The 25,600-nt window shown below is 30.7% G+C and overlaps 1 protein-coding gene across 1 annotated transcript in view; it reads left to right on the top strand.

Annotated features, from left to right (window-relative positions):
• LOC147075065 (zwei Ig domain protein zig-8-like) overlaps nt 1–25,600 on the top strand; it is a 179,826-nt gene that overhangs the window by 16,398 nt on the left and 137,828 nt on the right. The window contains exon 4 of the mRNA XM_085943298.1: nt 2,224–2,360. Within this exon, the coding sequence (XP_085799424.1) occupies nt 2,224–2,360 (137 nt within the window). The remainder of the gene's footprint in view (nt 1–2,223; nt 2,361–25,600) is intronic.

The raw sequence follows: 25,600 nt of genomic DNA, 5'->3' as shown, positions 1-25,600 counted from the left end.
ATATTTATTAATATACAAAATAAATATCTAATTCCAAGATTGATTTTTTATCATTCATTAAATGCAAACATTTTAAATCGAAAAAGTAATTTTATACTACGACAAATAATTTTATATTTAAAAGTGTAGAATATAAAACCCGTGTTCTATTGGCATGCAAGTCAGACGATTTACAGTAATCGGATTTTTTTTCACGTAGAGCACTCCAATTTGCGGACTTTTAAGTCCACCGAACAGGTATGTTGGATTTCAAACATGTTTGAAATTTTACTCTCGGAGTTTCCAGAATTATTTGTCCAACCACGGCGTAATTTCGATTTGACATTAATACGCAATCATTTGGACCAAAAATACCTGTAATTGTTTGAAACATTTTTATTGATTTATTTATTCATTAGAAAATGAGAGATTTATTAATTATTTTTTTATTCTAATATATTATGAATTTTTTAAAGAAAACATAAAATTTGTGTTTTTTTCACTTGTATATTATTTAATGCAAACAACACAAAAAATTTCGTGATTATCAGAAGTCATTATGATATTTTTAATTATCACAACACTGTCAAAGTTCGTCTTTTTTACTAGTTCGTTAATCGTCCATTGGTCAGTAGTAGAGCATAGACAATAATCGAACGACTCGGACTTTTGGCTAGTCAATGGAGCGCCAGCACAAGAGTTTATTTGGCAGTACAATGTTAATAAAAGAAAAATGTTTCAAATATTGGCATTCCGTCATAGTCTTTACTTAGTACGAATCAAAATAATAATTTTATTTATAAAAGTTATAAATGCTTTGTCAAAAATATTATGTATTTCTCTCATTAAAATAATAATAATGCGTTCAGTAACTGGCAACACAGAACTAAAGTAAAATAAAGTTATTCTCCGCCCGATGTAAAAGTCGCCACGCTAAATTCAACGACCGCTCTCGTAAACATTGCCTAACAAAGCACGAATTCCATCTGGTTTATTCAAGTGTTAACTCTGAGATGTGCCCAAGGCAGGGAGGTTATTAAAAACTTTTTATTTCGTAGAGAGGAAGAGTGGCACGAAATTATCTCAAAGCAAAGACATTTTGTGTAATAATTTAAGTAAGTGTAGGCGTTTTGATCAATTATTCCGTTAGTTCCCTTTATCATCCGCCACAAAGTATTGTATCGTAATTAGGGCTGTTATTTTATATCACAGAAATGCGTCAAATACTTAATCATCACAATATGTGCTGTCACGTGCTATCACAGTAAGCTGCCGCTACGGGAAAAAGTGTGTAATGTCATCAGACTGATGCTCCGATCCCGTAGCACATTTTGAACCTTTAAAGTTTAAACGAACATTGTCAATTAGCAAAATCTACTGAAATCACCACAAAAACAATGAGATCACCTTACGCATATCGCGCTACATCGCCAACCACATGACTCGATGAACGTTTTTTATTATGTTCTGCATGCCTACACATTTTCGACTCACGTCAAAATGCGCTCTCTTTGTTTTATTTTTTCGCGATTGAGTTTCTATTAAATTATTATCTGTCTGGTGTTTAGATCTTGTTTAATTTGTATTTTTCTTGAATTAGGTATTGTTATTTTTTTATTTTTTCTTCTCCTTTTTTCTCTTTTAATTTGATTTACATGTACTTTTTATTCTAAATGTCATGTTTTAAATGTCTTGAATTAATATAATAATATAAATTTGTTATGTGCTCAATGTGTCGTTTTTAAATTAATTTAAACAAATACTAAACAAACCATATGAATTCATCTAGGTGTACAATCCAAACTCTTTTTCTTCTTTAAGCACTACGGTGCATGGTTGCAGCATCAGTCCCGTGCGGTTCCGTCTCGGGACGGAATGAGCACTTAAAATCACTTCTTTCAGACACGTTTAAAGCGTCATAGAAAGCGGCCGTGCATATCAACGGTTGTGCATATATGACGGGTGGTGGTGGGCACTTTAACGTAGTACCTAGGTAATATTCTTTTAACTAATGATATTAACTACTAAATTTCATATGCAGAATGTATATAAAAACAAGGAAATTACTCGTTCTGTTTAAAAATATATATGTTTATTTTACTGTTTAAAACGTTATACTTGATTCTAAACATCAAAGATTTTACTGAGTTGAAAGCTTACAAAACACTTAAGTGAGCTTTTCCGAAGCTATTTGCAACACAATCTAAAAGCTCCGAACATACAATATTGTATTTCTGCACGCAGGTTCTCAGTGGACTTCCGACAGCCTGATAATTGGCGACTTGTTCTACGAGGAGCGAGGTCTCACGACTCCGGCACTTACGAATGCCAAGTCAGCACACATCCTCCCCTCATATCCAGGCTACAACTGAGCGTCAATGGTAAGTAGGCTCCGTTACCTTAGATACCTGTGGTGAATATTGAATGCTCACATGTAAATTAGTAATTCAATCGGTGTTATTACATATTATTTAAACTGGCATTTATGTGGTAGAATTATAATTATTATAATGGTCTTGAATGAAACGTTTTTTGACAATTAAAAAAGTACACGATAGAAAAATAAAACGTATAAAAAAAAACTGGGTAAAGACAGTTTCTAATAAACCCAAATGATGGAGGCCTATTATACAATTATAGTCTCCCTACACACATACCTATTGAAGTTCTCGCTACTATGCTAATAAAAAGTATAAACATTCTAAACTAAATAATATCTACTACATACAACTTTGTATTTATTTCATCATACTCTAATCAGTGTCTAAAACTCTTTGCTAAACGAATTTGAAACGTTTATCTTGACGTGTGAAAATGTTTAAATACGAGAATTTTCAAAACTATTATTATCATCTTATTTGAGAAATAATTTTATGCCCACAAAGCCTGCATTAAATCCGTTCAATAGACGACAAATTCTCAGGAAGTACATGGACAGCATATAACTATGGATTAGCGTCACCAACTTAACGTTAGTCTTACTAGATCTAGCATTTTTTTCTATATAATATATGACATTATATTCATAGTATTTTTATGAAAGCAAACCGCTTAATTAAAAATATTATAAGAATACTTTGAATATCCCTTTACAGCATATTGTCGCAAATTTGCAACATTTCAAATTATTTCGATGTAGCCAATGCCATCCGTGTAAATGATCAAATAATATCCTTTTTCGATGCCTAGAAAACTGTTTTACCATAAACATCCTACTTTACCGATTTTATTTGGACATTTCAAGAAATAAAGTATTTCTGCATTTCTGCTTTGACAGTTGACAAATTCGTATGTACGCGAAAATCTGCATTCGTAAATAAATAAAAAAATGTACAGAAGATTGAAATTGGTTGAATAAAAATATCTACACATCAAATAAGGTGTGTACATTAGTTTTTTTATAATTGTTATCATTTGGTTTTGTATTTTGTCATACTGAAATGTAAGATTTCCTAATGTCGTAAATCTGCGACACCACAGAGTAAACATACAAAATTTAATGGAATTTTCGAAAAAAAAAAATATTATTTTTCCTTCATTCGCAAGGCATTTTGACACCAAGAAAAAATTTTAAATTTCAAAAAAAAATCACGCAGTGAAGGAATATTACACAAGATTTGCTTGAAAATCTTAACATAAAATGTAAAATACGATATTTTAAGCACTGATAAAATTTCCTACTTATGAGTTATTTATTAATTGCAGAACAAAAACTGTATTACTTATTTTTATAATGTAAAAATAATGGTTTCTATATATTTTAATCTAATTTTGAGAAAATCTAGCATTTAGAAACTCTACCTGCCATTGTTGTGAATGATAGATAGTTGAAAACTCTGCTAGGGTTCAATTGCAATAAAAATTTCTATGGGAAGCTTTCAACCAGTAATAAACTGATCCTGGCTAATAATGACAATGATTGATAATAATATAAGTATACCTAGTCAACGAATAAAACAAACCACACAAAATTACTAATTAGACTGAGTGTTTGACTGCGCAAAATTAGCTAAAGTATCAATGCTTCATGATAATATAATTAATGTCATTTAATGACGACATGTCCTTTTCCAATGTCGTTAGTGTCGTACATTGTCTACAGATATCTTTTGCTAATCACATGTTTAGTTTGCTATTCACTTATCAAAATAGTTTTTGCTATTACCGTTTCAAATTGGAATTAGAACGTATCTACACATACGCGTTTTATTATGCCTTCAATAGTTGGAAGGTAGAAATAGTTTGATTATGCGAAAACTATTTATAATAAATATGTTTTTTTTTGAGATACATTTGTGGGTGTTGGTGTGTGGGTTATCACTTTGGGAGTCGTCGATGTATCGTAGGTTATGTGTTGAGGATGATGATGAAGAAGTCGAAGATGTTTGCAGGAGCGAATTTTATTAGGCGTAACGGTTGGTACAATAGTATGTTACAGCAGTTATGTTACAATACCAAACTTATGATAGGTACGGATCCGAGGTCTGCATCTCGGTACAATCAGATGTTGGGCGAAGCGATATAGACACTGCGATGATAACAGACTGGAAACGTATATTCGAGTGACATTTTGATAAATCATTATTCGTAATTTATACAATCGAAAGTAATACCTAAACATTATATTCCAGTACGTAATTATATTGAACGAGTCAGCGGTTTAAATACGAGTAGCTGTGAATTTTATTTGTTATTACAGCCATAATATAACATGATACTATGGGAATGGATATTAGACTAATTTTACATTACGATACAGTATTTAATATCGCCAATCAATCTGCTGACTCAGGTAAACAGTTGTTTAGCGGTATATGAGTCCATGGGAATTTATTATTGCGGTCGAATAATTTGATACATTAAAAATAGATATAATGATCAATAATATACTGACAGCTACACATTCATAAATAAAATACTTAATTGATGAACCTTTATCTATCAGGAAAATTTGACATTTTGGCAAGCATGAGTAAATAATGAAGCTATAGGTATAGAAGGACCAAATAGGCTGGAGAAGTCTATTGTATTGACATGAATAATAAGATTAGATTTTTTATAATGCCACCTGTAGCGCACCATAAGTGTAGCAGTGAGAGTAATTCTCCACCACTTTTTAGTAAGTTTACCAATAATTAAATTCTGATGTCTAAATAATCTGCCACAGTGATACAGATAGTCAATAAAATCGTTTTGGATTACCATAAAATAAGTAGTGAAAAAATGTTGTTCATTATAAAATATGACTTTATGATTATTCATCGGTGATCTATTTGGCAAATTAAAATGGCAACTATTTTTATAACATAAATTGATATTTCCATTTTATCTACAACATTTCCCGAATAAAAAATAGACTTTTAGTTACCTACTTTGCTAATAAGAAAGATTATTAAATATCAGTGTTGTTTGGCCATGACTGCTTATTTGATAATTTTATGTTAAAAGTAAAAATTGGCTCACTATGGTATTATTTTCCATTTGCTAATAACCTGATATCTGTATTTCATTTGAAAATGCTCAGTACGCTATGGTAATAATATGATGATATGTGAACAAATAGAGCGGTTAGTTTGGTAAAAACAAGAAAACAAATAAGACCTTGTCACCTTAAGTGACATTTTCTTTCCTAATTAGCGGAATAATTGAAAACCGTATTATTATCATATTCTTCTTTTTAAAATGTATTCTCAATATTAGACAAAAAAATTGAACCGTTATTTATCGGTAAAATTTAAAGTTTAAAATTGCTATCCAATAATTCAACACTTTGCGATTAATACTATCGACCGAGGGTACCTACATACTTGATGTAATTTGAATTTAAATTCCGATAGATTTAAGTTTTGCACTATTCCATATGAGTAGTTTTTTTGCGACCCGGGTTTCACCTTTCGGCATCTTCAGGCACTATGTGTACTCAACGAAGTGCATTAGACCACTAGAATTCAACATTTTGCAGTTAACAGGTTATTCAATTCAATTCAATTCAGTTATTTTACATATTGTGGACATTACAAATTATAAGTTTAAGATGTTCACAACATGACATTTAGAAACAAAGAAATATTATTAAAACAATATTAGGTACATAATAAAAGAGATAGATCAGTAATAAGTTATTCTACAGTATAAATGTGTAAATATAAAAAATTATATAGTTACAAGGAAGTACACCGGATGAGTTAAGCAGACCCTATTTTAAGAATTTATAAAATAACGTTCACCTATACTCATCCTCCCGTAGATGGAATATACCAACATCCGAATCGATTTGGTTGAACAGAGTTATTGCCCTCCCAATTGGTATGACTAATGGCAGGTTAGTTCTGCTCCTCGGAAGAACAAACAACTGATGCTCCCGATTTCTAAGATAGTTATCAGGGACACACAAGTCAATATTACCAAGAATGGCAGAGGTCTCATTCACACCACGTACAAGTTCTAGCACTTAAACTACAGTATGTAAGCATACCTAAGAGAAAGTCAGTTGGATAAAGCCACGGATAGTATCCATATAACCTCAAATAAAGGAGTCTCAAAAATTTATTTTTTACTCGCTCCACCATAAGGTCATATTTCAACTGATGCGGGGCCCAAACAATCGACCCACTCTCAAGCCGACTTCTCACTAAGGAATTATAAAGAATTTTTAATACAGTAACATCTGAAAAGACCCGGGAAGTACGCAAGACGAAGCGAAGGTTATGTTCAAATATGGCTGCTATATTCTAATAATATTTCAGCATTTGACTTATGTGTTTATACACAAGTGTGCAGAATCACTTTGACTTATAGAATCAGTAAAAACCGAAAAATTGAATTTTTTGACTTATGTGGTTTTACACCCCGGCCATAGATATATTATAATACTGACATCAGATGTACAAAAATATAAGTATATTTTTAATTTTATACAATAATACATTTTGTATTAATATGATTTATAGTAGATAATATGAGAAAAGATAGGGCATAATAATGACATATTATACTTTTTCAATGCAAAAATTACAGATTGTTTAAGCTCCAAAAATAGCCCAAAGTAAAAGAAAATGTTCTCTACTCATAAAGTATTACTAGATTGTGTATAAAATGAAATGTGCTTTAGCTAAGACGGTATTATTGGATATACGTAGGATGTTAATTTAAGCAGTAAGTTGTTGTAGAAACGACCTCAGGCCATTATACTTAGAGTGTCATGTCTCATAATCCCCATACAACCGACCGGAACACGACCGACCTGACCGACATTTTCTTTTAGTTTCATTATGGTTACGCTCAAAACGGCAAGACAATTTACTTTTATAGAAGGTAAGCGAAGTCTGCAATAGAGTATTTAAAAAGTAGAATGTAAGTTCAACTTTTTCTATATTTTGTTAGATTTATAGACGTAGAGCAGAAAAGTTATATTGCTATTTTATTGTTTCCAAAACAATACGTATTTTTTCTCAATCTGTTTATTATTTCTCGTAATTATTTTTTTTTACTTTTTTTTACTTTTTTTCATGTACTATTAAATTTATAACTATCACCTAAGCTATATCTACTTTATATTTTACCGTATTAGAAAATATATATTAAGAGCAATAAAGTAGGCTTGAAAATAAATGTAACAAAGGCGAAAGTCATGTTCAACTGCTTTGCGGACCAAAAAGAGATCCTCATCAATGGCACTCAGCACGAACAAGTCAAAAACTATCTGGGACAACAAGTGTTTAAAGATGGGTGTATATTTGACGAAATTGTTCGCAGAGTAAAATTGCGCTGAAGTGCTTTTGGCCGCCTGAATAATGTCTTTAAAAATGACCTCCCACTGTGCCTAAAGCGAAAAGTGTTTAACCAGTGTGTGCTTCTCGTAATCACATATGCATGTAAAACATGGCCCTTAAGTAAAATCCAAAAACTTAAAGTACCACAGCGTGGTATGGAGAGGTGCGTGCTGGACGAAAGGACAAAAAGCGGAACAAACAAGGGTTTGCGATGTAATAGAGTTCGCTATAAACCTCAAATGGAAATGGGAAACACATAGATCGAAGAAGAGACAATCGCTGGACAAATCTAGTCATTCAATGGTACCCAAGAGCAACAAAATGTCCACAAGGTAGACCTAGAGGCTGGATCGATGAAATGGTTGAGTTTTGCAGAAGTACGTGGAAACGCAACGCACAGGACCGAGAGAAGTGAAATCAGCCTGGAGAGGCCTTCATACAGAATTGTTTTCTGCATAGTTTTAATTTAAAAAACGTTATTTAAGCCAACAAGTGAATATAGCATTGCTATTCCCATTACGCACTAAATAATAGTTACTAATTAAATTATACGCGCATATTATTTAAAGGTTTTTGAAGACATTTTGGCCATTTGAATGACTTCAATAATTATTACATAATTTTGTTAGCAGTGTTTAATGATGATGGGATAAGTACCTACCAATTGTAGGCGATTTAGGCAATCTTTTTTGTTATTTTAAGTGAGGCGAGTTCTTAATAATTAACAAGAATTAAGATTTTTTTCGTACATCCTTTGATGGGATTTTCAATTAGTACCTATTATAATATTAGTTAGTAAAAGCTCCTATTTTCGTTGGAATTTTTTTGTCTAGACAAACTTACACTTTCTAATGGTAAACTTATGTAGCCTTATTTAGTAGTTTCCGGCCTTCCCGACATTAGTTATTATGAGTTCAACAACCTTCGTGATGCTTTTAAATGCTGTTAATGTTTTAACCTAAGTTACAACTGTAGTTTTTCAATCTAATGTCACACCAATGTAAATGAGCTTTTTTGGTATTCATATATTCCCCTTTTGAATCAAATATTTGTCTGTGCTCCCCATACATAAAATAAAAACCCTAGAGAAAAAAATAAACATTGTAAATTTCACTGTTTTTACAATAACCATCATGTAGGGTTAGGAGTCGATACTCTAGCTTATAATAAGGAAGGAAAAGGGCAGCAGATATATGGGTAAGAGAAGAAGAAAATAAGGACATCAATTCCCGCGGAATTTGTGGCCAATGTTTGATAGATGACGGAACAGAAAAAATAAATATTGTTATGTCACCGGGAAACCATTACCTGGAACCTCATATGAGAAGCTAGTGTCTTGCGTGTTTCATTATGGCGGTTACGTACAATGTATAATATACGTCATATTTTCATATTACACCGCCAATGTATCTCTCAGTTTACTTAACTGTATCGCTACAATGTTGATCAATAATCTCAGCTAAGCTTAAAGCTCATACTTACGCAAGTCTTGAATAAGCTTCACTTAGCTTTTGTTATTTCTTTGGTCACGAAACACCATTATTGTATAAAATATTATCGCCTTATCAAAATTTCACACGTTGCTGTAAGTCTGTGGTATATTTAAGTTGTAATGATTATCACGTTGATAAATTCATGGGGTAATCTTAATAATCGACTATGCAATAACATTATAATATACATTTAGTAAATATATATATTTTCATAAGATTCAGCGTTTTCTTAGTGGCAATTCATGATACATTTAAAGGGTAATTAAATTTAAGGGAGGACATGCTCAGAGTAGGTCAAAATGGAGCTTTTATTCTATTTTCAAAGCATGATCCTGGACATTCCTTAAACGTTGTAGATAATCTATTTATATAATTTTGAAGCCTTATTATCCTTTATTTTTTTTTAAAACATTTGATGACTGCATAAAGTATTTTTATTACATAAAATAGTATTCTTTTAAACCTCTCGCTCTAATGTTTTAGAATATAGTCATATTTCAGTACATGCATGTGCAGTGGTGTTAAGATTTTTTACATTTATTAATTTTAAACGCATTTATTAAACCATTAGAATAATGTATGTCGACATTATTATAGTGAAATATTTACAATAAAAAATTATAATGATAATCTCTGTGATCCCAAATTTGACAAGAATTAGGCATTTTATTTTTCAAAAAATGGGCAAGATTAACACATTTGAAGATAATTATGAAGATATTAATTATAAGCTATGTTTTTGACCATTCAAGTGTAATAAACATCCAACGAATAATGATTGCAATATAATAATTATTGACCTAAGAATAAGGTAGTGTTTTTTTTTGAAATACGCCATTTCTTTTGGCATTCCCCAGTAGTTAAGCTACAAAATACGGCCGTAGCCATAAATTGACAAACTAAAACTGAAGTAGGGAGTAATATTATGATAACGCGCGTGTTTGAACATGTAGGTACTGTTTAAAAAAAGATTTTTTTCGGTTAGGAGCACGTCCGCCCTTAATATGAGATATATTATATAAATAATATACTGAACTTTTCTCTCAATAAGTTGATTATGCCACAAACTGTATGGCATGTAGCACCATCTTATTGGAACCACGTATAATCAAAATCATCTAAGTTATACAAAAAAAACAGTAATCATGTATCTGTGGAGTTCTCCATTGACAACACTGCACTTTTAAAAAAATACGGTCCAATTACACCTCCAAATCTTAAACCAAACCAAACTATTAATTATTGTTATAGATGTAAATCTGTTTCAAGAATGGCATGTCATTCATTACTTCAAATGCAACAATTGTGCTATTTTAAGAAACCATTTAACCAAAAATGAGCTTTATTGCTGAAGAATTTTCCCAAACAAGTTGCCCTAAAGCCCAATCAACCAAATATATATATATATGTCGTTTTCTCCACATCCTAGTGTGCCAGCGTTTTCATGGAGGTCCTGAAATACTTCTCTTACAGTATTTTCATTGCATTCTATATCTTATTCAGTAAATATATTTTTTTCCGAATATGTCCGATCCTAATAGGATCATAAATGGGCCTCCACAGAGTAGAGGTTTGTATTAACAGATTTTGTTTTTTACGAGAAATGGATGTCAGCCACTTGCTCAACCTATTAGGTCCATACCCTGACTCACACACAAATTGAAAAACAATATGTGTACTTGCCAGACCCAGGATTCGAACCTGGGACCAGAAGGTCCAGAGAAGACCAGAAGACCAGAGGTCAAAAACATCCGCTTGTAGATTGAGGCTAAGCCAGTAAATAGGGTGGACCACGTAAAGTACCTATGTTGTCATCAACAGACACTATAGTGAATATGAGAGTATAATTTAAAAAATATTCTGCAATTGAGATAGGTACAAGTCTGGTCACCGGAAGGAGAAATTAACGAGGTAAAATTTTTCAGTTGTCAAATCGCTGCGATATGTTACGGCAAGCGAGGTATTTGCTCATCATAGCTTGACCGTAATATATTATATTAAAATATAAATCATAAACTCTCAAGTAAACTCCAACCGAGATCTTAGAAAACTCTCTTAGTACATTCATTTTGAAAGACATCTAACAGTATGTGTGGAGATTTGGCAGATAGTGGGGAAGAAAAAATATGGCAGTTAAATATCCTTAATTACAATGTTATTGTATATTATTCATACAATACATAATATAGGCAGGCGATGGTCTAGTGCAGGGGTCGGCAAACTCTTGGACCAAAGGAGCCAAATATGAGTGGCACAACGGTTAAAAAAAATCAAGAGCCGTACGTATATTTTTATAAATATGATTTATTGAAATGAATTAATTACATTTTATAATTGTTTATTTATTAGGTAAAGAAGATATCCCGAATAAAACTAACGTAAATATATGTTTTTATTGTTGAAATTATAAGTATAATTTTTACAGAATATGAATTAGGTACATAAAGTTTTCACGCATTCCTTAAAACTAATGTGAACAATGATCTTTCTTGCATTTCTTTGGAGAGTTTCTGTATGTTAGGTATGTAGCTTGCAGTTTTTAATTTCAGGCGTGACTCCAAATAATTCTCATCGGTTATTTGGCTTCTCTAAATGCTATTTATATTGTTCATGCTTTAAAATAGTTGTTCTCATAAATATTGTTATGTAGACTCGAATATAAGTTCGGGAAGCTATTCCATATGTATTAAAAATCGTAGTAACTACCTTATGTAGATCTTTTAGAGCGCTCCACTTGTGTTGTGACATTAAATTGCATTTTTCTCTCTCCAAATCCTCAATTTTGGTGGCAAGACCCACAAATTTTGAGCTTCATAACCCTTTGCTTATTAAATCCACCAATAAAATTGTATTTCAAAAGTGCTCGTGTCAATATCAAATGGAGAAATATTTAATTTGTCGACTTTTGCAATGGGCGGAGTTAAAACAACAACAATCATACCTTTTTGCATCAACAATCACGGAGGAAAATTAGACTCGCGATATTGTCATTATATAATATAACAAGTGTACAAATCAATGACAAAAAAATTAAAATTGTAATTTTTTTGTAAAAATTGGGAATTGGGAATTTGGCAAAGAGCCGCACGCTAATAGCCAAAGAGCCGCATGCCGCTTGCGAGCCGCGGTTTGCCGACCCGTGGTCTAGTGCAAAAAACCCTGGCCATACGGCATTCCCGATGAGGTCATAATATAATATTATTTATGTGATTTTCTCAAAGCCCGGGTGTTTCACTTGTTTCACTGATTACACGACTGTTTCACTGAACTATCATCATTGGGCTTAATGCCACTCTGTTGTGGTGCTAAAAATATATTATAGTATGTATATATATTATATTATATATGTATTATTATCCAATCTTAATATTATATAAATTGTAAAAGTTTTAATATTACTAAATTCTCTACTAAAGTCGGGGAGGGAATATCGAATCAACTCTTGTCAATGACACAACCACAAGACTCACCTAATATACCCCATTTTCATCGTTCTCGGTTGTAATTTTATTATTAATGAAACACTGTACATGTTGTATTATATTGTAGAATAATTAATAATACCAAATCAGCTGTTTACTCTACGCTTTGACAAAAAGTGAATCATATTATATAAGTTTTTTTAATAAAGCAATTTATATTATTCCCTCTAGTTGTATTGTGTTAAACGTACATTTTTATTACATTGTATTCCAAATATGTATATAATTTTGAAAGACCTTACAAATATTCGCATTTGAAAAAAATTGAGTGAGAAAGAACCGAGTGAGATTTGAGCTGACAACTTTCACTAGCCGGGCGAGTGCTCTTATCTTTTTAGCTATCAATTCACTTGTGACTCAAGCGAATTATTTCTTATTGAAAGTTTTAAATTTTGCCAAGAAATGGTAACAAGTTTTATGATGAAATCATTGCAAAAATATTACTAATATAATTTATAGATCACGTGATGATGCCTTCGGAATGTGGTGTTTTTTTGATTTATTTTTTACAGTAAAAATATATATATATATATAATACATATATTATAAACCTATATACATATTATATATTCTCAGTGTAGTGAAACAGTGGTGTATTTATTATTAACCCAGGCTTTCAGAAATAAATGTATTGTGACCTCATCAGGAGCCGAACTCGGAGCCCCGCACTAGACAACGAGGTCTGCCTGTTGGCGCCGAATGCTTCGCATTTCTTGAACAAAGCATAGGACGAACCTGTCAATCATCCTCCTCAGACTCAGATCCCAATCAGACTCCAGATAAGGGAACGGTTCTCGATAATTATTTTGCTTGAGACACATTCTGCAGTTTATTGAATATAAATATATGAATATACATATTATTCGGCGGGAATCAGATAATTATAGTAGATATTAATAGTTTTGAGTAGCCTCCAAGGAAGATGAAGCAGAGGAAAAGTCAAGTGAAGGAGCTAACTGTGGGCAGCCTTTACTGAGAGGTGGAGAGTCTAGGTCAGTTAGAAGATGACTACGTTTCAGGGTAGCCAAGATCCTCAGTCATATTAAAAGAACGACCAAGTAGAAAGTACTACTATTCTTTTATTCAATATAAATACACAACACTTAGGTAAAATTAGATTTAAATTATTGAAAATAGAAAATGTTATATTGATTGTATTGAGTTTTATAACTAGATGTCACTAGTAGATACGCATATCATTAAGACCACAAAAACTCTCTTCGCCTGTCACTATTTAAAATGACTGCTTTTAAATCGATACCCATACGTAAATTGGCGGCTACAGACTTTCCGCTTTATTTTCATCCTATTTAATTGTTTTGACATTCTAAGCTTAATTATTTCACCCTAAAAACTGTATATTATACTTAAAGGTTTAAACAAAATATATGATAGTAGTTGTGAGTTATTTTGCAAAAAGTACACCTTACATTTATTAAAATTACTTTGGCAATTATTATTCCCAGCTACTTTTAGTATAAGTAACATAATAGGTACTGGTTTATAAAATAAATAATAACATTGCCAGTACCGGAGTTTAGCAGTCTCGAAAGTTTCCATAACATTTGTATACATTTGCATACATTTTCATATATTATTTCCATACAAATATTATCCAGTTTAGTTAGCAGCCCACACTATAATCATATTATGTTGTAAGCTTATCCGTCTTTAATTTTTTTTCTGATTTAATGTTCTGATAACGCCTCTAAAAATATTGTACAAACTAATATTACTAATTACCAGTACTGTAGATTTGACAGATTAATGTAAATTTCCCAGCGTTTTATTTGTATTTCCAAAAATGTTATATGTATAATCCGAAATGAGTTCAACCTCTATTAGGGTAATTACATGTGAACCTTTAATCCGTGGACCCAAATAAATGTTTACTTAATGTAATGTATAGTTAAAAAGAAATGGGCTTAGCATAATTATTTGAGTGAAATAATTTAAATCCAAAGTAGGATAACATACCCGCATGAAGGGTTTGTGTTGAAGGATTTCAGTATATTTAGCCATTTTTAACGTACAATCATTAAATATACATAATTTTGAAAACATTTCTGAGAAAATATAATATTATAACCGATAGAAAAAACCTTTCTGAAAAAAATAAGTAATCAAAACTGCATCTCTCGGGTATTGCGCCCACGCACTTAGTCCACTATACTAAAGGAGTCATACTTAATAATCACGACAAATTTTAACTTTTGGCTTTTTAATACTCACTGAAGCGCTTTCCAAATTTATCTACTTATTGGCGATCGGCTTTTATATTTTCCAAGATGTTTTGTTTGTAACTTACTTAAAGTTGCTAATAATTTTTAATTAACTAATATAATTTTGAAAAACACTTTCCGAGAGAGTATATTATAACCAATAGAAAAAATCTTTTTTTGAAAAAAGTAAATCACCCCGACGGGGAATCGAACCCCGTATCTCCCGGGTTTACGCCTCATCCGTCGCATTTAACCAATTTGCTACGGCGTGACATACTAATTGCGACAAATTTTAACTATTGGTCAATTTTAAAACCTACTCATCAGTGTTCTTCCAAATCATGCTAGTTTGGCAATCGATTTTTGTTTCTTAAATCAAAGTAGGTTACTATTACTATTACTTCGATTACTAACCGACGCCGTGGAATTTCTCCAATATTTTTTTAGATGTAACCACTTGCGCTTGCTAATAATTTATAATTAACTATTTCTTTTATTCAACGAATAATTCACAAGATTTAAGAATATGTCATTCTGATTATTGAACATATATAATTTTGAAAAACTTTCTGAGAGAGCTAAAATTCATCGCAATTAGTATGTCACGCCGTAGCATATTGGTTAAATGCGACGGATGGGGCGTAAACCCGGGAGATACGGGGTTCGATTCTCCGTCGGGGTGACTTACTTTTTTCAAAAAAAGATTTTTTCTATTGGTTATAATATACTCTCTCAGAAAGTGTTTTTCAAAATTATATATTATGTTCAATAATCAGAATGATATATTCTTAAATCTTGTGAATTATTCGTTGAATAAAAGAAATAGTTAATCAAAATTAACTATTTTTTTATTCAACGAATAATTCACAAGATTCTTGTATCTTGTAAATTATTATTCGTTGAAAAAAAAATAGTACAATCATTAGCATGAATCATTCCGCTGTTATAGGAATGTCCCTCCATGCTGATTCCACTTCTTTCTGTTGCGTACGTTTCGTTTAACCATCCAGCTATCTAGGTCTACTTTTTCAACTAATACTTCAACATCTTGAGTGCCTATAAATCACTATTTTTTCCAGAGATACAAGATTTTTACACAAACACTATTACATTTTACACCCATATTTTGATCGCTTACAAAACACAAAACAATGTGAATAATAGTAGAGGAATGACATATTTTTCTGGCATTACAGCCACGACGACATCACTTTGCAACGGTGTTAGTGACGAGACGCCTACAGTACCAGAAGAATCTGATACCATTTTATCTTAATAGGAATTGTGAAATTAACCAGAAACTTGACTATTTTTTTTTCAATATTAAATACTTAATAATCGTATTATACAAACAGTTTACTATAATATTGCATTCGAAGTATAAGCAATAAGTAGCACTACATTATAACTAGACATCCATAATTGCCATAATGCTACGACCTTACTATTGAGATAGAGGTCATGATAATTTATAACCCTTGGTAAATTTAACTCACCCCAAGCATTATCCTTTATTTCTATTCCTAAAATTATCGATTACTCAGTAATTATTTATAGTATTCATCGCTTAAGATAATAATATTATTACATTGAATGAGCAGGCATAGCGTTTTTTTTATAACTAAGTATAGTATTATATAATATATTATATTACATGAAATTGAAATGTTTCTCGTATATCAAATATAAATCATCCACTCTAAAAAAACAATGACATCTCCACATTAATCGGCCCCATTCGAAATGACAGTTACCACGAAAGGGGATCTGTCTTCCATTCAGGATTATTGTTGATTGATTGATTGATCAAATGCATTCAAAGGACTTTACTTACAATTCTGTACGCCACAAATCCTTTATTCTAATCGTCTAATGCGTATAAGTAATTTAGCAAACAGTCTAGCAAATCTCTATTAGAAATATACTAAATTCAAAATTAATTTTATGATATGAAATTATACATATACAAATACCTTTTAATTGTATGTTTTATTTTATATAATGAAAAATATTCTATCATAATCTACACTTGGTAATATTATGTAGTACACCTATTAAATTTTTTTTTTAATTCGATTATACATACAATGATTGCTGATAGTTTAAAGAGTTTACATCAACTGGTAGAAAAGGTTAATGAGGTCAGTAATTTTTATGGTTTAAAAATTAACCTCAAGAAAACAAAACTATTACTAGTATCAAAAATAGCGACACCAGACACCAACACAAATTTTGACATTAACAGCGAACCAATCGAACGTGTGACCCATTAAAAATATTTAGGTACATGGGTCAATGAGAAATGGGACCAGTCTCAGGAAATAAAAACTAGAATTGAGATCGCAAGGAGCACCTTTTTCAAAATGAGACGCCTACTTAGCAATCGAGATCTTAACCTAGGACTGAGACTGCGTATGGTATGTTGTTATATGCTCTCAATCATTTTCTATGGTATGGAAGTATGGACGCTAAACCAAGAGATGTCACGGAGACACGCTTTCGAGATGTGACTGTATAGACGCATCCTCAAAATTCCTTGGACTGACCGGGTGACAAATGTTAAAGTTCTCAATCGAATGGGGAAGGACCGAGAAGTTCTACGTAGTATCAAAACGAGGAAACTACAGTACCTCAGCCACATTATGAGAGGACAAAAATACAGCATTCCCCAACTTGTCATTCAAGGAAAGATCAATGGGAAGTGTAGCAGAGGACGGCGCCGCATTTCGTGGCTTAAAAACCTCCGTGATTGGTACGAGTGCAGCTCCACTGAACTGTTCTGGGTAGCAGACGACAAATATAAGATCGCCTTGATGTTGGCCGACCTCCGCTAGGGGATGGCACAATAAGAAGAAGATACATACAATTACATTTTCTTCACAATGATGATATACAGTATTGTTCAACATTTTTCGACCAGTAACCCTTTTTGAAACTTATATTATTATTTTATCAGTAGCGAAGACTGGAGATATGCTGTTAAGATTCGCCATACATAGTTGCATTATACTCTGTTAATGATACGTATTTGTTTTTATTGAACTAATACTGCAATTATTTACAGATGGTGTTGGCTAGTTTTTAAAAATCAATTAAACCCTGCCTAAAACAAGCCATGATAGTTTTTTATACTTTGGGCGACACGACAAACTTGTGCACAATTTGCATTCGTACTTATTTGTTTTCATATTAGTAATATCGACCGAATGTACTTCATGGAATTTGAATTTAAATTCTAATAGATTCAAGCTCTGTACAATATTCCATTTAAGTCGTTTTTTCGACCCGGGTTTTGCCTTTCGGCATCTTCTGCTTCCCGTTTCATCTTCGTTTTTTACTGACACTTCAACTATTCATAATTTGTTTATTGTATTTTTGTGACCTCTGACTAGATAGGTATGTAATGGAGTTTTTACCTACTTTATTGTATTGATTTACTTTATAAGGTAAAGTAAAGAGTGTTCGTTGTCGGTTTGTGTTTACCTTTGGTGAGTATACACGACGCCTGAAGATGCCGAAAGGCGAAACCCGGGTATTAGAATTTATTTGTTTTCGTTGGATTAAAAATACACATTACACGTCATCTTGTTAGTTCATATTTTTTAATTCAAAGCTCTACCTTATCCAAACGATTATAGATAAAAAATATTAGTCCTATAAAATATCCAAAGTTATGTATGATTTAATTGTATAATTTTAGATATTTTATAGATATACAAGTATTTTTTGACTATTATTTATTATGACTTGGTTTTGCAGAGAATTGTGGTCTTGAACATACTTACATAATTTTGAAAAACACTTCTGAGAAAATATATTATAACTAATAGAAAAAATCTTTTAAAAAAAAGTAACCCCGACTGGAAATCAAACCCTGCACCTCTTGGGTTTACGCCCCATCCATGCATTATCTTCTATGCCACAAGGTGACATGGTAATTGCGACAAATTTTAACTATTGGCTTTTTTATTACCTACTCATCAGCGCTCTTCTAAATCTTAGTGTTTTTCAAAATTATGTTATGTTCAATAATTAGAATAGTACATTCTAAAACCTTATGAATTATTCGTTGAATAAAAGAAATAGTAAATTATAAATTGTGGTCTTATTTCATTGAACACATTAAATACGACTGACAAAGTTTAGTGTGCACTATTGATGGTGGATATTAACAGCCTAGCTCCACACATAAATACACATCAAATAATGTAAGATTCAAAAAGGGTTACTTGTCAAAAAATGTTGAAAAACACTGATTATTCTCCATGTTATGCTACGCATATTTACTTTAAACGTCAATCACCCGTCAAATAGATAATTAATATTTAATGATTCTTTAAATTGTATACAACTCTGCAAAGAACATTAAATTTCTTTAAATAGCCAATTGAAAGCAATAATTGTGGACAATATAACTAAATATTTAAGTCTTTTACAACATTCTTAAGTGCCTTAAATTTTTGACATATTTTTCATAGAATTCTTTCATCATCACGAAAATACCGCAAAGATTAAATATTCAAATGAAAGTATTTTTTAAATTTGTATTATTATCCGAACGAATTTTTTGCTGAATTATTTTTCAGCCATTTCTTTTTGAACTATTCAAAAATGATACTAAAGTAAACATATTTTTTTTGAGAGCTCCATAAATATTTATTCAAAAAATATAAAGCATGAACGAAGTATTTAATGAAAACAACTCTTTTCGTGGATATTTGCATAAAAAACAAAAACACTTTTGCGAAACAGAAATCTTTCGAAGGAAAGATTTTCCTGGTGATTTTTGCTTTTTATTATATTTTTTTGTTGGTTTTTATAAACAGTATGATTTGGAAATATATATCAAGTGAGAAGATATTATGCTCGTGTGATTTTCACAATGTATTATTATTCATACTGAGAAATATTTAAATAAATTTCGCATATAAGTATGCCCTTTTCAACCTTATGAAAATCACTTTCTACTATATAAAGTAATAGTGATAATTATAACAAAGGTGAAACATATTGTATAGAGGCTTAAAATAAATGTTATTATCAATCGTTTATAATATCTGTTTTATCACAATATGATAAAGTAATAATTAACAATTCTCGTGAATTTCCAGCTATTTACAAGGTATTTTAAGAACATGCTTGGAATACACTATTGTCCATTACCCTTAAATGCATGATGGCAACCTTTTAATATCGGTACATATTACCTCTATAATCTATCATATTTAAAATTATTTTAATATAATACCCGTCGAAATAAACAATGACTATTTTTTTTATTAGTACAATTTCTCGACTGCGGAGAACTGCAAGCTTTTAAATATAATTTAATTCACACAAAAATTTAAGAATAGTACAGTTTTTTCCTAAAATTTCGCTGAATGCACACAACAAAATGTCTTAAAGCGTAACGCATTAAGTACAATAATCGATTATTTACAATAATTGACAAAAGCGATAATATATTAATTTTTTATCGGCTTATAGTACATATTGTATTAATATTGTTCTATCTTGAAAATTTATAACGATGGAAAAAGAATACTATCGATAGAACCAATAAAAACTTGGAACGACGAAATATTTATATTAAATAACTGTAGACCCCTCTGTATTTTAAAATATGTACTTACCTTAATAATTGTATTAATGGTTTTTCAAACATCATATACCTAATTAGAAAAAACACAATTATAAAAAAACTCAGAAACATATTAGAAAAAAAAATCAAAAAAAATTTAAGCCGAGTGGGACTCAAACTTACGTTTTCACTTTCCAAATGTGTGCTTTCGCCTCTGAGACCTTGTCTAGATGGCGCGTGTTCCACTCCGCTTTACGTTCGAGTACCAAAAATGTGCTACGCCCATATAACGCGTTTCATTTGGCTGAGAATAAGCTAAGGCCAACAACTCAATCATGATACACGGTTCCTTTGAGATTGTGTAATGTGTTGAGGTGATGTAATTTATTTTGAAATGGCCATTATCAAGAGTTCCGCGATCGCTCGACCTTGTCGCACGACAGAGGTGTGGATGGCTCAATGAGGTCACATGTACCTGGAATGCGCGCGAGTTAAATCACGCCATCTGGAAAAGGCCTATGCAATCAATGATTAATTTACGATTCATTGGATTTTCTTATAACTACGGTTTAACTGAGGTTTTCATCAACCATGAGTCAATTTAATTTGTGATCAATTAATGTAAATGACAATACAAACATTATAACAAACGTCTGACGCTAGTTTAATTTTACAACGTTTTTATAAGGTCGTATTCTTATTTTTCCGGTGGTTATTTTTTTTCCCGGTACAAATCTTGCAATCGATTTTTCCTAGCAACTAAATTATTAATATATACGTTCGTTACTATGGAAATCAATATGAATGTCAAAATGACATTTCAGTTTTATTAATTCTATTAAGTACAATTTTTTTTGATCGTTTAAGCTAGTCAAGTCAAGTTTATACAGAAAATTTAAAAACGTTGTATATAAAAAATCTTTTTATCTTGTAATTATTTGTTATTGACGTTCTTGTATTGATGAATAATGAAATTATTATTCTTTCATTAAATATTAAATAATTTATAAGGTTTTATTATGTTAGATTCAGGCAACTCTCGCACAAGAAAAACATGTAAGCAGACAATATTCCTGATATTGGTATATCCATTGAACAAGATGAACTGTTCTCAAATCATGGGTAAACATGTTATGTTTTGAAAAAATATGCAAAGGTTGAACTAGTAGATATATTTTTGAAATACTAAAACATTTTTTCTTTATACGAAACCACTCTAAATAAAAGCATAGATTTCTAATAAAATACTTCGGTAGAAAATTTTTTTTTTACCTATTATATAAACAGCACCCCTTGCTACATACTCGAATTCACAATAGTCGACGATCGTTACCGAAGTCATCAATTACGCCCCCGTTTTACCACCGTCCTTTTGGTATAAGTTTACACTTTGCGGTGGGAAAAAAAACAGCAAGAAAGCGCGGGGAAAAACATATTTCCATTATAATTTTAAACATCACAATATAAAAGTTTACTGGTTTTTAATAAAGGGGGGGTTGAAAGTTTTGTGCCACTCGAGGGAGAGGGAAAAAATAGAAAAATTTGCATCGTATTACGGCCGGGAATATATTCTAGACTTAATAAGCTCGTCGCGGGGCTAGGGACTTTTTTACGTTTGGTTTTATTAGGCATTGTTTTTTTTCTTCGTTGCGAAGTGTCGGATCGATTTATAAAAAAAATTGTTATTACAGTTTTGATGCTCTTGCTCTTAACGTGTATTCAAAATATTGTTTTCAGATCTCTTTTAACATTAATATGACGTATTAAATTATAATATATATTATATTAAGAGTCTTTCAATTATTATATCTGTAGATGGAAGAAATAACAGGACTAGACTTAAATATTAAAAAAAATATTTAATAAGTATTCCAAATTAATCAGAAAGAAAAGATTTTAATCTAATCAAAAGACAAGTGGTGATTTTTGAATTATCTTCCATTTTGTTTTTCACACTTAGTAATGTCGTAAGGGAATGACGTAAAGTTGGTTTATTGAATGCTTGACCAATGGTAGGTTACGAATAGACAGAAGGATTTATTGCGTGATAAAGTAGCCCAATTTTAATTTCGCTTAACCAACAAAAATACAATCTTAATTACAGTTCGTACAATGAGAAGTTTACAAATAATATTTACGAAGAATTGTGTTTGCAATAAAAATTATTTAACGTCGAAGCGAGAAGCGTGTAGTTAGTTTGAATGATTTGAAGGTTCTAGTTACTGTTGTATTGCCACTTTTGTTCTTATAGTAAAAGAAGACAAAGGGAAATCAGATTCAGCGTGGGTTGACTGACCACTGTAGGTTCCCACCCTGTGGATTATTTCTTAGAAATTTGTCTGTAAAATTTGACTATGATACAAATGTTATCAATTAAATAATGTATTTCTGCTACAATGTCGCAGTAATACGTTTTTTACTCGATGATTCTTGCAATACAACGGATGAAATTTGACGCGTAGACATTCCTTTGGACTGCGAGAAATGTAAATGCGTCGGTTCACACAATCGAGTTTACTGATCGTAAAAATTATATTGCTGTGAATTTTGGTTTGAAATACATTTTGAGATTAGTTTTATGATGTACATATTTCTAGGTTTTTTAACTATGACTTAAATGCTATTGACACGGTGCACGTTGTCTGCGGAATCTTCTTCAACCCACAGTAATATATAAAGTTTTTCATGCGCTCTCAGCCATATTCGTGTATTTTATATATTTTTTAAATACTTATATAATATAAATATTTATGTAAATATTTTAATCGATTTATGAAAATAATTGCAATTGAATTTTTGCATTGATTGATTGGATAGATAGTAGGTATATTCAGTTTTTTGTCAATGTGTGGTTGCACAAGCGACCTGGTAATAAATAAAAATATATCCATCCCTTAAATGTGGAGTAACTATATAACGCTGCCTCAGTACAAGGGTACACTATTTGACAAAAACCTGTTAGGAGAAAATGGCTGTCAAAGTTTTTGAATACCAATAAGAGAGTAAGTAGATATTTTTATAAACTATTTATATATTATAATTACGTAAATATACAAAAAAAATATTATATAAACAATTATACTCTTTTGATATATATGTTGATGTCATACAAATTTATCTGAAATATTATGGTAAAATAAATTTCTACAAAAATAGTGCACCTTTGCCCAGAAACTTCAACTGATTCTCCATATTTTGTAATTCATAAGTCATTTTGTATAGTCAGTAATATGACATTTTGTTAATATCCTATAGTGTATTCTTGTCCTAAGGCAGCGATAAGATAAAATCAAGCTTTGGTTCAATTTATTTATGCGAATCATTATTTTTTTTTAATATAGTAAAATTGAAATACAGATTGTGGCTCACTGATGCAAATCTATATAACTATTTAAAAATAAGAATATCCACATAACATATTCTTAACTATGAAAAACTGATTGAATAAATCGAATGCCAATTAATATTCCACTAACAAAATTAATATATAAATCACAAAATAAATTAATAAATTATATAAATAAGCTAAATATTACATATGGCGTTCATATTATATATTTTAATGCTTTTAAATAATATTACAATTGACTAAGGCTTGTTAAAAAATTATAACTATAATTTATTTATCAAATATCTACCTACTCATATATAAGTTACGTAAGTAAAAAAAATGACCGCCTTTCCATTTTTGGCTATAAATGACATGTTCCTGATGAAAACATGGTTGATAACCACTAATGCATATATTATCGTGATATTATCTACTGGCAAACTGTCGTAATAAATCGAGAAATTACACTAGTTTGAAGGTTTTTCATTTTAGGTTTCAAGCAAAATCGTTTCAAAAAACAAAATTCTACCCCGAAAATATTTTAAATAATAAAACAGACATTTTAACTCTTAAGGTTTTTTTTATGATTTAATGTTTAAAAACTAATTAACAGCACCTATTTTCATAATTCTATGATATTAATATACCTTGAGATTAGTGTGTACCTATTAATTCATCTGTAATAACATCATAGTATTATTATTATCTTCATAAGTTACGTAAGCATGACTGACTAGTTACCCACCTATGCCATATGGTCTTCGTAAGTAGTATTAAATTAACTCTATAACTATAAAATCTATAATAACTCTATAATAGACAATTCGCCAACCGACGAATAACGAAATTTTTATAACAATATGACTTTATTTTATTTAATGCATTAGTTGTAGGTAAATATACTTTGTCGACTATGATAGACTAAGTATATCTAAAAATATTAAGGTATAATAATATTAAATTATGACGATCTATATCGTATAATAATATAATAATTTCAATTTGCAGGCTATTACGAATCTTTGTCTGGTAATATTACAATCTATATTATTTTCTATGTAGATATTTCATCCATTAATTAGTATTAATTATTAAAAATTCGAAAGAAAACTATAAGAATATCTAAATTAATAAATATAATATGTATGTTATTCTCTAATTTACTATCTGAAAATATTTAAATTCGTATAAATTACCGCTTCGGCAGATTATTGAACAATGGAAATTCCATTCGACTTAAATGATTTTACATGTATTTTTGTTCAAATTACTGGCCGAAAATGTTATTATGATACAGTTAATTAACTGATATTCAGATAGAATCAAAACCAAAGCTTTTTTATTCAGACTCTAGTTAAAATTCAATTTATCTCTCAAACAAAATCCAGTGAATAACCGAAGTATTATAAATTTTCGTTTAGTATGTATGAGTATTTTTCATTAATTTTGTTTGCTACATCCTCTTTATTTTAATTCTTATTTGCAATCAATAACTCTCAAAGACCTCTTTGATGTATTTTGTATGTAAATACTCTTCTCAGTAGATAGATATTGAAAGTGAACCATTTTAAAAATGAAGAGATATTTCTCGTCTTATATAAATAGACAGACGAATTCCCTCTTCCTTCTTTCAGTAAAAAACAAAAATTGCCTACATTACTTAGGCTTACGACACGCCTACTATAGGCAACATACTTCCAAAGGAATGAGTTATATTTATAAATAAATTAACACAACCAA

Source organism: Rhyacophila brunnea, unplaced genomic scaffold (assembly GCF_057557595.1).
Source record: "Rhyacophila brunnea isolate RB1 unplaced genomic scaffold, BYU_Rbru_1.0 scaffold_15, whole genome shotgun sequence".
Taxonomy (NCBI): Eukaryota; Metazoa; Arthropoda; class Insecta; order Trichoptera; family Rhyacophilidae; genus Rhyacophila; species Rhyacophila brunnea.
Note: the sequence above shows the minus strand (reverse complement) of the source record. Positions and strands in the feature narration are given on the sequence as shown.